The sequence below is a fragment of the Lepidochelys olivacea genome (genome assembly GCF_965140295.1).
Source record: "Lepidochelys olivacea isolate rLepOli2 genome assembly, chromosome: 7".
Taxonomy (NCBI): domain Eukaryota; kingdom Metazoa; phylum Chordata; order Testudines; family Cheloniidae; genus Lepidochelys; species Lepidochelys olivacea.
In genome coordinates, this window is record NC_140417.1 from 25,554,687 (window position 1) to 25,567,039 (window position 12,353).

General features: G+C 42.4%; 1 protein-coding gene across 1 annotated transcript in view; it reads right to left on the reverse strand.

Moving 5' to 3' along the window:
* The window catches only part of APPL1 (adaptor protein, phosphotyrosine interacting with PH domain and leucine zipper 1), a 53,047-nt gene that overhangs the window by 22,550 nt on the left and 18,144 nt on the right, over nucleotides 1–12,353 (reverse strand). Inside the window, exons 6-10 of the mRNA XM_084635354.1 lie at nucleotides 11,363–11,404; nucleotides 3,293–3,351; nucleotides 2,665–2,811; nucleotides 324–406; nucleotides 34–192 (exon numbers count right to left, since the gene is read on the reverse strand). Of these exons, the coding sequence (XP_084491480.1) occupies nucleotides 34–192; nucleotides 324–406; nucleotides 2,665–2,811; nucleotides 3,293–3,351; nucleotides 11,363–11,404 (490 nt within the window). The remainder of the gene's footprint in view (nucleotides 1–33; nucleotides 193–323; nucleotides 407–2,664; nucleotides 2,812–3,292; nucleotides 3,352–11,362; nucleotides 11,405–12,353) is intronic.

Here is a 12,353-nt window from a genome sequence, read left to right on the forward strand (position 1 = left end):
TCTGACTTTTTAAAATAATAGTAGGTAGCTTACTTCCTTGCATTCAGATAGCCAGCTTTCCGTGTTAGATTTCTATGGACAGGAAATTTTGTTGTGTCAGGATCAGGTAAATATAATGGATCACTAGCTACTTCCAAGTCCTCTATGGTCTGCTGCATGGTTTCTACCTCAGAATCCATTTCCCTGCGAACACTAAAATAGCATAAAATACAATGTGTTATTAACGGAGATGATGTAGCAGTAGGCAGACTCAAAAAAGAAAATTAGTGAAGGCAAAATTAGGCATTAAGGATACAATTAAACAAATAAGAACAAGAACTTACTTCTGTACACTTGTGCCAATATTGGTTAAAAATTCTTCCAGTTGCTCAGTAAGATTTTCTGAACCCATTTTAAAGAAACTTATCTTAAAAGAGAGAGAAAAACCTTTCACTTAACAAACCAAACAAAACCCATCTATTTCTGTTCTTTTAAAACCCTAGTAATAGATCCAATAGTAGGAACTCTAAAATCATTGTGATTGTTGATCTATCTGTCCCGCTAAATCTAAAGATTTTGGAACATATCCTTCACGCCTCACAACACCGCTCAGATAAGATGTAAACAGAATGCAGCTGTATTGTTCGGCTTTACAGCAGAAGATATTCAAATTTAGTTCCTACTTCTATGCTGGAGCTGTAGACGAGAAGCAGTAGTACTCATACTGAAGAAGAACATGGAAACATTTCAATCACAATATGGGGGTAAAATAATCCTTTTATGAAGGGAAAGAAGAGGAGGCTAAGTTCTCTGGTAATGACATGTTCTCACAAGGTCTCTATATTAGCTTGTTTTTTACTACAAAATTTTGATCTGTTTGAGCAAAAATAATTTTCATTGCGACTTCACTTTAAAAGACACTTAAACAATTCTTATGGGTAGTTCTGCATAAAAACAAAGTAGGAGATTGGTGTATTCCTGGCTCCAGTGACATCTATGGGAGATTTGCTATTGATTTCAATGAGGTCAGAGTTTCACCAAATATACTCACATAGCAAAGAAAATGAATGATGACTCAAGTTCTGTAGCCTGATCCATTGGTAATCAATATAATTAATACATAATCTAAGAATTCCAGTTATCACTTTGAGGGTTGACAGGTTCTTCCCCAAGATCAGGCCCAGTATTATTAAAATTACTATATAGTTGGGAACCCCGAAGTGCACAATTGCAACACTCACACTATAGGAACGCCTCTATATTTCCAAGTAGTTTATTAATACATTTAGCAAAAAAAATCACAAACACTAACTCAGTGAGGTAGACAGAGACACTACAGAAGTACATCTGCATGTCCATATACTCAGATCACCCCTTGCAGGAAAATCTGAAATGTTAGTCATTATCTTCCTCATCACCATCACTTTCCTCCTCATTACCAGTGGCCATCATTCTGGCCCCTTTCAAGGGCTATATCTCTCTCTTAGCCCCACAGGCTGGGATGCAACTTCTGTGTTATGCTGAGGCCACTAAATCAAATGCATTATTCAATAGGGGTTTTTGCCATTTTCCTTTTTTGTATTTCCTCATCCTACTAATGTTGAGGTGTCCTTCTTCTATAGGTGTAACTACCATTTATGGTTACTACTTCCATGTTTCTTGTGGTAGCACTTACTGGAACATTCTACCTCCTACTAGTGAGCAAGCTCTTCTTTGTTCCTAAAATCAAAAAAGGTAATCGTTGATCTATGCCAAGAGTTACGGCCTACTTAACCACACTTGTGCTAGCTTAGGCTTCACTAATGTCTTACAGGATACAGTAGGTTTCTTGTGCTACAGCTGAATATAATGAAAACAGCTAAGTATAATGAAGGCAAGGCAGTGACTATAGTAAAGGCAAGCCTGTGGGCTACAGTTTCTTTTTAAAACTTAGTGACAGAGGCAGAAAGTGATTTGTCATATTCTCTCTGAACATATATGTAAAAAGAAATTTGAATTGTTAACAATTATCTTATTAAGTTAGCTACTAAACTGAGCCAGAATGATTGTGAACACCATTCCAGTGCCTCCAGCATTCCAGCAGTGATGAGACTGCAATGATTGACTCTAGGGCTAGGTCTACATTGTGCCACAGTGAGAACTATGGGGGGCATCAGTTGCAGAGTGCACCAAACTGTTGCAATCCTAACTGCCTCACATGGACGCTGCTGGCTTGAACAAAAAGGTACGTAGTTTGCATGAACATAGTCCTCTTTCAAACAGGACTACGTTAACACAAATTCAGTACCTTTCAGTTCACACCAGCAGTGTTCACATGGGATAGTTAGATCACAAGACTTCAGTGAGATCTACACCCCCGCATAGTCTTCACTGCAGTGCAGTGTAGACAAGCCCTAAGTCTTCTTCAGAACAGCTGCCAAAGGAGAGTAAAAGTACAAGCTTCCCCATATCATTCCCTCAGAATGTGCTTCAATACTGAACTGCAGAACCCCTTCTTCTGGAGGTGAGAAGACCATACCATTGCTATAGTCATTCAATTCTTAGCTTCTCTGCATACTTGTCAGTGCCAAAGATTTACTCAACAGTCACCAACAATGCCGTGAGAAAGTTCCTACCAGCAACGCTGTGAAAGGTACTCTCCAACCTTATTTTAAAGCTACAACTTTCAGTGTTTGACATATTCACCTGAGCTTGCATATATCCTAGCAAGGGTTCCAGCATGGCTATTTTCTTCTTGTACTGAAGAGTATTTAATGCACAGAAATAATGCATCATGGTCTGATGCTGTTTCTTCTTGGAAGTATACACATCTTCTGTAACTTCATACTTGACCTAAAGAGAAAAAAAAAGTCACAAAGTTTGTGACTTGTTTTGCATATCCTTTCTGTACAGGTTTATTTACAACCAGCACTGAAACATTACTATTAAAAAAAAATCCACTGTATATCAGAAATAGCACTTTTTGCCCCATGACTCCTTTTCCAAAGATTATGGAGGAGGAATCCATGGTAACCAAACCCTGCATTTTGTTTTTCCAGCACTGAGTTCTCTCTTTAACCAAATGTACCTGAATATAATATTGCATCCTTAGACTCACAGCATTTTAAAAATATTACATGCCACTCTTACAATGCAAAAGCAGCTTTTGTCTGCTGTACAAAGTTGTCTCGACTATTAGAACCTGAACTATCAGACTTTAAGTAAAGTCTACTCTGTATGCTATATTATTTGCTATCATTGGAGATTATGTCTATTCTATAATATTTTGGTTTACCTCCTCTAAAGAGGCTGCTTAAAAGTACGTCTCACAAACCTTTTCATTCTCTCTTCTTTTTGACAGCCGACTGTATCTGTTAATAGCAGTATCATGATCTAAATAATAAAATATTTAATATCTTATAGTCATTTAATAAATTAAGCAAATATATAAACATAGAAAAGATACAGTAATGGACAATATTTAAATTCAATGAAACAAAATAAAACCACTTAGATTTTTAATGGTTTCTTTCACTGACACTTGGAACACAAAGCTCTCCAAAATTAAAACCTCTAACTTTTAAAAAATGAAATCTCATGAATAAGAGGAGGTTACTCACCCTGTGCAGTAACTGACGTTCTTCGAGATGCGTGATCATGTGGGTGCTCCACTCCAGGTGTTGGTGCATCCCTGCGCCTTTGCTTGGGAGATTTTTACAGCCATATTCGTACCAGTCACACACGCGCAGAGCCTACCCCCCCGCTCTGAGTGTACCTTAATAGTGTGCGTGCGCGACCGGTCTCCTCAGTTCCTTATCTACAACGGAGGCTACCCCAACTCCAAAGTAAAGGGGAGGAGGGTGGGTAGTGAAACACCCACAGGGACACTCATCTCTAAAAACGTCAGTTACTGCACAGGGTGAGTAACCTCCTCTTCGAGAGAGAGATGTCCCTCTGGGTGTTCCACTCCAGGTGACTTAAAACCAGTGTCTCTCAAGGACGTAGGGACTTTGGATTTGGTAGGAATGCAGTAGATAATACAGCTTTGCCTAATCGTGTATCAGAGAGAGGGCCTTGAGTAAGGGCATAATGCTTAACAAATGTGTGTTCAGAAGTCTAAATGGCTGCTTTACAGATGTCAGCCAGAGGAACTTTGCGTAGAAAAGCCACGGAGGTAGCCACAGATCTACTGGAGGGAGTTCTGATGCTGGCTGGAGGCGTAACTTTCTTTATTTGATAGCACAGTCGGATACAGTCAGAAATCCAGTTTGAAAGTCTCTGGATAGAAATAGGTGTCTCTTTGGGGCACTCTGCAATGGAGACAAAGAGTCTAGAAGAGTTTTTAAAGGGCTTGGTTCTATCCAAATATAAGGACAAAGCCCTGTGTACATCTAATGTATGCATTGTGGATTCAAGAGAGTTTGCATGTGGTTTAGGAAAGAAGGTTGGTAGGTGTATCGGCTCATTGATGTGGAATGACGAATGCATCTTTGGAAGAAATTTAGGGTGTAGTCGGAGGGTAACCTGGTCCTTAAAAAATAGTGTTTACGGTGGGTCCGCCATGAGAGCTGCTATTTCTCCTGCACGTCTGGCGGAGGCGATTGCCACTAAGAATCCTGTTTGCATAGAGAGGTGTAAGAGGGAGCAAGTGGCTAGGGGCTCAAACGGTTGTTTAGTTAAGCAGGATAATACTAAGTGAATGTCCCATGGAAGGGTAGGAGATTTAATGTCCGGGTATAGGGATTGGAGCCCTTTGAGAAAACGCTTGGTGATTGGATGAGCAAAAACAAAGGTATCTTCGATCTTGTCATGAAAAGTTGTAATAGCAGCTAAATGGACCTTGATGGAGCTGAAAGAAAGGCCAGATTGCTCAAGGTCTAATAGGTAGTCAAGTATGGGCAGAAGAGGTGCAGAAGTAGGAGGAAGTTGTTTAGCTGAGCACCACTGTGTGAATCGCTTCCACTTTCGGAGATAGGTGATGCGAGTAGATTGTGTTCTGCTATGTAGGAGCACTCTTTGAACCTGCTCAGAGCATGCTAGTTCATTTTGGGAGAACCATGTAGGAACCAAGCTTTGAGGCGAAGCATGGACAGGTTGGGGGGCAAAGAAATTGGCCGTGTTGCTGCGATAGGAGGTTCGAAGTGAGGGGCAATGAAATCGGTGGGCGAATTAACATTATGGTGAGGAACGGAAACCATGGTTGTCTGGGCCGTGACGGGGCAATCAGAATTACCGTGGCACGATCTGTTGGTAACTTTGTCAGAACTCTGTGGAGAACCAGTCTTGGGGGAAAAGCACACATTAAGTGTTGGGCCCCATGAGATCGGGAATGCATCTTCTAGGGAACGTTTACCCAATCCCGCTCTGGAGCAAAATTTGGGACATTTCTTGTTCTTCGCAGTCGTGAAGAGGTCCAGGGTTGGATAGCCCCAAACGCTAAATATATTGCGTATGATCCTGTTGTTTATCTCCTATTCGTGATCCCAGGGAAAACGTCTACTTAGTTCATCCGCAGCGGTATTCAGGGCCCTGGGAAGATAGGCAGCTGATATCCCAATGTTGTTCGTGAGGCACCAATTCCAGAGCTTCATGGCTCCTGTACAAAGTGAGTGAGATCGAGCCCCTTCCTGCCTGTTGACATAGAACATGCAAGCGATGTTGTCTGTCATTATCCGAACATGTTCGTTCTGAATAAATAGGAGGAAGTGACGGCAGGCATTGCGTATGGCTCGCAGTTCTAGGACGTTTATGTGTATGGAGACTTCGGTGGAAGACCACAGCCCCTGGGCTGCGTGGTGGGAAATGTGCACTCCCCATCCCTTGAGAGATGCATCGGTAGTCATTATGAGTGATGGGGAGTCCTGGAGAAAAGGGACTCCTGAGCAGAGGTTAAAGGGAACTGTCCACCATCGGAGGGAGTCTTTGACTCTGAAGGGTATGGATAGAGGCTTGTTTAGAGCATGTACTTTCGGTCTGTAAACCGTGGCCAACCAAGCTTGGAAGCACCTCATGTATAGGCGTGCATTTTTTACCACGAAAGTACACAAGGCCATGTGGCCTAATAGTTGCAGGCAGTCTTGTGCAGTGACCTGGGGACTGTTGCGAAGTTCTGTAACCACGAGTTTTATGGTGTTGAAACGACTCAGTGGGAGAGACGCTTTTCCCGTTTGGGAATCCATGTGCACTCCTATTAATTCCATTTGTTAGGTAGGAAATAAGGTGGATTTGTTTTTGTTTATTTGCAGGCCAAGGGAAAGGAAGCAAGCGACAGTAATCTGCATGGATCAAAGAGCTTCGTCGAACACTGAGGCTTTGAGGAGACAACCGTTGAGGTAAGGAAATATTATAACCTCGTTTCCTGAGGGGGGCCATAACCCTGGTTAGGAGTTTGGAGAAAACTGGGGTGGGAGGCAGTATATAGGACGAAGGGCAACACTCTGTATTGAAAATGTGTAGAACCGAGGGTAAAACCAAGAAAACATCTATGGGCTGGGTGAATAGTCACATGAAAATAAGCGTCCTGTAGGTCGAGGGCTAAAAACCATCGCCTTGCTCCAGGGCTGGGATTGTGGTGTTGAGGGTAACCATTCTGAACTTTTGCTTTTTGATAAATTAGTTTAGCTGCCTGAGGTTGAGGATCGGTAGCCATCTCCCCCCCCCCCCCTTTTTTTTTTCTTTTTTCTACTGTTAAGAAGAAATGGGAGTAGAAACATTTCCCTCTGTGTTGTTCAGGCACGATTTCCACTGCCCCCAATTGAAGGAGATGTTGTAATTCTTGGAGGAGCAGTTGCTTGTGAGAGGGGTCCCTGAAGAGGGACGGGGAGGGTGGGTGGATGGGAGGTGGGGAGAGGAAAGGGATAGAACAGCCAACTGTGACAACCTCTAAAGCCCACTTGTCGGTGGTAATATTGCTCCATTGATCGGAGAATGGGTGTAGGCGGTGACCAAAAATAGGGGCAGGCGGTGTAAGCGCTGAAGTGGGAATATTGTTTTCTATACCCTCGACCAAGGCTTCAAATTTGCTTATTGGTTGGAGGGGGTTGAGATGCTGTCGAGAAGTTGGGACGGTTGCGTTGGTACCTGGATCTCTGGCGCTGCTGTTGTTTGTGAGATCTATGGAATTGCTGGGTGTATGTGGGGTAGTGTGGTCGCTGGTAAGGCTGGTATCTATTCTGGTCATAGGTGTCAAATATAAAGGGAAGGGTAACAAACCTTCCTGTATACAGTACTATAAAATCTCTCCTGGCCGAGGCACAAAATCCTTTTACCTGTAAAGGATTAAGAAGCTCAGGTAACCTGGCTGGCACTTGACCAAAAGGACCAATAAGGGGGCAAGATACTTTCAAATCGGGGGGGGGGGGGCGGGGGGTTGGGGAGAAGGTTTTGGTCTGTCTGTTCTGTGAGCTTGCCAGACACAGATCAAGGAAGCAAGCAATCCAACTCCATTAGAATTAGTAAGTACTAGCAAGGGAATGCATTAGATTATTTTTGTTTTGGCTTGTGATTTTCTCTGTGCTGAGAGGAAGGTGTATTCCTGGTTTTCTTTCTGTAACTTTAAAGTTTGGCCCAGAGGAAAATTCTCTGTTTTGAATCTGATTGCCCTGTAAGATTATCTTCCATTCTAATTTTACAGAGGTGCTTCTTTTACCCTTTTTTTTTTATTATTATAAAGTTCTGTTTTAGAATCTGATTGGGTTTTTTTTTTAGTGTCCTAAAAAAAACAAAAAAACCCAAGGTTGGTCTGTGCTCATCTTGTTTATTCTCAAGCCTCCCCAGGAAAGGGGGTTTGGGGACTTGGGAGATATTGGGGGGAGTAGGAACTCCAAGTGGTCCTTTCCCTGAGTGTGTCTAAATCACTTGGTGGTGGCAGTTACCTAATCCAAGGTACAAGGGAGAATTTGTGCCTTGGGGAGTTTTTAACCTAAGCTGGTAGAAATAAGCTTAGGGGGTCTTTCGTGCAGGGCCCGACATCTGTACCCTAGAGTTCAGAGGGGGAAGGGAACCCTGACATAGGGGTTTGAATTCCTAGAGAGCGGAGAGTTGCCCTGGAGTCCTTCACGGAGTGGAGTAAGTCATTTGTGATCGAGGCGAATAGTTTGTCACCGTCGAAGGGGAGATCCTCAATGGTACTCTGGACCTCCCTGGGAAAGGAAGAGTAGGAGAGCCACGACCCTCAGTGCAACATGACTGCTGCAGCAGTGGACTGTGTTGCAGTATTGGCCACATCAAGGGCAGCTTGAAGAGTAGTGCGGGAGATGATTTGTCCCTCGGAAACTATGGCTGTAAATTGTTGTTTCTTTTCTTCTGGAATGTGATCAATAAAGTCCATGAATTTATTGTAATTTTTGTGATCGTACTTTGCTAGACCAGCTGTATAATTAGCAATGCAAAACTGCAACGTGGAAGAAGCGTATACCTTACGTCCAAGCAGATCTAATCGCTTACTGTCCTTGTCGGAAAGGGATGGAGCGGGAAGGAATAAAGTACTTTCGGTCTACTCTCTTACACGTAGGTAGGCTTGCAACCGGGGTTTGCCAAATGGCTGTGGCAGATTCTAAAAGGGCAGCATTGATAGGTAATGCAATTCTAGAAGAAGACGAGGGCGGCAGGATGTCAGTTAGCTCATGCTGCTGTTCAGGAACTTCCTCCAGGTTAATTCGTAGCTCATTGGCAACTTTTTTAAACAGGTCTTGAAATTTTGAGAAGTTGTCCGAAGACGTCAGAGAAGGAGGGAGGAAGCAATGCTTCATCAGGCAGAACAACTGGTCTCACACCTGGCTGCACTGGTATAATGAGCGTGGTCCTGAGTATAAGGAGCCCAATATTGCCACTGTGGTGGGAAGGGCATGGGTGGTGCCATCCAGGGGTTCACACACCATGGGGCATGACCCTCGGAGTAGGACGAGGCAGCTTTTCTATGACCTCTCTTGAGTGGGGTCTGTGGACAGGAGATCTGATAAGGTGAAAATTCTCCCCACAACCCAGATTCCTCATCACTGGAGGAAAGCTGTGTGGACCTTGCCTGAGGGTCTAGAGAGAAGTAGGTGTTAAGTAGGGGTGACTGCAAGTTAGGTGACACCAGGAGTCCCCTTGTGTGTGTGAACTGCAGTGCCACAGTGCCTCTGTGAGGGGAGGGCTGAGTGAGAGGAATTTGTTGTGAGGTGGGATTCCTCTGTTCTGTCACAGCCAGCTAACTCAAAGGCTGACGGTGCCGGGAGAGCGAGAGGAGCCTGTGGCCGGTCAGGCAGGCTCGTATACATCGGCACTGCTTCCATTGTGGTGCTGAACAGTGCCAAGTGAGAGGCCAGCAACTGAAAGCCTGAAGCCTTGGCACCGGAGGTTAGTGTGACCGCCGCAGCTTTTTTTTTTTTAGGTTTTTTTTTGGGCTCTTTGAAGTAGGCGGGGCTGCAGTGTACAGCAGAGTCAGAGCCCGGATCTGAGACTGGTCCGAGAGATTTTTGCAGCAGGAGCAGTTTTAGCCGCAGCTCCCTGTCTTTGTGTGCCCTGGATTTCAACTTGCTGCAGTGGGCACATTTTTGGGGGATGTGGGACTCCCCCAAACATTTAATACATTTAGAATGGCCAAATGGCCATCTGAAAGAGGGACGGCATCATTACAGTTAGAGCAGCACTTAAAACCTGGAGAGCCATGCATGTTAGAAGCGGCTGCACTGACAGGAACAAATTTTTTTTTTTTATATATAAAGAGAAGAGAAGGGAAAGGGTACTTAACTATTACTGGTAAGCTAAACTAAGAGGGAAAACAAGTTGAACAAGGAAGAGAAGAAATTCTCTAATGAGTCTGCTGAGCACCGGACAGGGATGGTAGAGAAAGAACTCAGGAGACCAGTCGTGCACGCACACTATTAAGGTACACGCAGAGCAGGGAGGCAGGCTCTGTGCTTGCATGACTGGTACGAGTACTGCTGTAAAAATCTCTGAGCTAAGGCGCAAGGACGCACCAACACCTGGAGTGGAGCACTCACAAGGACATCTCTTGAAGAAGAATTTTTGTTCTCTTGACTATCATTCTACTACTCTAGCTACCTAAACTGGAGACAAATTCTAAACAGCTATGCAAGTATCTTCACAAAAATTAGAAACAGGAACTGTCAGGAAAACTTTCCCTAAATACCTATTATTCTTCAAAGTGGTCAAGTGACAGTTTCTGAAATGGAGAAGCACTTTTATTAATAAAATTATTTGCATATTCTATTCTGTAAAAGAAAATAGATTCCATCTAAAGCTTGTCCCCTTTATTAGCATATACGAAAAGGGTTAACATTAAAGAAATTGGTTAGTCTCTAAGATGCCACAAGTACTCCTTTTCTTTTTGCGAATACAGACTAACACGGCTGTTACTCTGAAACCTGACTAAATAGTGCATTCTCCCCTCTCCAACAAACACCAACTACATTTTTAAACCAACATTACCGCACCCAACACAGAAAAAATAAATATGAAATAGCAATTTTAGGGAACTAAACTTCCATTAATTAAGCAAATCCCTATTTCATAGAGCACAGAAATTCATAAACCAACTAAGACCTAAACAGCAATACGCTGTCATTCTAATTTTACTATATGTAGTGTTTTGTTTCCATCAGTTAGTAGTAACTGCATTAATTTTCAGTTATGTTTTCATTAAGGTATTGTAAGTAAGTTGTCACAGGCTGACTGGCCCCTTAAAGGGAGTCAGGCCCAGCTTTGCCTGTGACAGAACAGCTACTCTCCCATCTAGGAATCAGATAGCTCTGCTCAATTATTAGACCTAGCTAGGAAGGGGTCATTGAATGACTTCAAAGGGCAAGAGAGCTCAGTTAGAGTAGAAAGCTGTAGAAGGGCAGTTGGCTCTTCTGGTAAGCCCTGGAGAAGGGTAATCCCCAGGTTAATAGGTTGAAGAAGGATTGAGGGTTACAGGAGGGAAGCTGCTCCTGTGCCTGGCCCTGGAAAATAGGATACTCCCAGAGGAAAAAAAAGCTCTGAAAGTCAGTGCTTTGTAGGAGAGCAGAAAAGAAATGAGACCTGGGCCCAGGAGAAGCAGAAGATTCTTTTGTTTATGTAGCATTCAGAACTATTGTCTAAGTTTGTTACTAATACTTTGCCATGTGGTGCTAAGAGAGATTACTATCTGTGAGTTTCCTGGGAAGTGGGTGGTGGAGGGGACTGAGGCAGGGTGAGCAGTATCAGGGCAGGGCTATGGAGGCTCACCTTGCCACCAAACAAACTAATTTTATGACTCCAGTTTTCCGTAAACCTTTGAGACTCGAGACTGGGATTTTCAAAGAAAGCTAGGAAAGTTATGTTCATTGAAAATCCCTTTTAAATCCCCACCCTACCTCCTGATGTTATATTCTGTCGTACAAACATTCACAGGAAAATTAAACTTTTCAGGTGTACTTACCATTGCTGGCAATTTGGAAAACTTCTTTTAAAGTCAATATCTCTGCAAAGAATATTATATTTGAATAAGAGACCAATATCAGAAGAAAATATAACATTATTATAATGTGAATATTTGATAGTGTTCTAGTTTTTTTTTTAAAAGATTGAAGAAAAGTGGCCTCTATCTCTGGGTCCATGAGAACGTCAAGCACTTCCACAGCTAGGTAACTGACGTAAACGGGAAGTGTTTGTAGAATATATAAAGGAGGAGCATGGTCTCATTAGAGTTGCAACCTCAGTTGCAGGTTTTGCACTTTTGTAATGAGCAAATTTTCAGCTGCAAGTATGGCATCAGGAACCATTTTCAATAACCACTACATAGTTAATGGCCACCCTTGAGGACTATGAAAAGTAATTTTAGACTTGACTGGAAAAATACCATTGCTTCCTTGTTCTGAAAAATAACATTGTCTACTTTGTTCCATAATCACTTCTGCAACCTGGCATCGCACCTACAGAAAAGGAAAATAATCTTTTCTGAAATCCACAAAGAGTTATCCGGATTATGACAGAGCCATTGTTTTTCCTTCAGTATAGTGTCCACATTATTAGTATGGAATGTCTTACGTTAGGAATTTTAATTAGTTATTTTTTAAAAACTTCATCGTATTTTACATACTTGAAACCAGTATTCAATAGTCTAGTAAATTTAGTATGCAAATAAAATCTACAATAATTACCCACTTCACATTATTAAAGAAGTGCATCTTATTTTGTTTAATATAAAATAAAGTGCTCACAAACTGTAAGCATTTGCTAAAGCCAACTATTTTACCAGCAGTGTCAGGCAAACTACCTTAGAAATCCAGACCTATTATACTGTTGATCTACTCTGAATAGAGACTGCCAGTCATTACAAGTTTATATGGTGGCATTGGATGTGGACAAACATCCTTGGGAAATAGGCTACAACCTACAAATTATTTATATCTTTTAACTGAAACCTGATT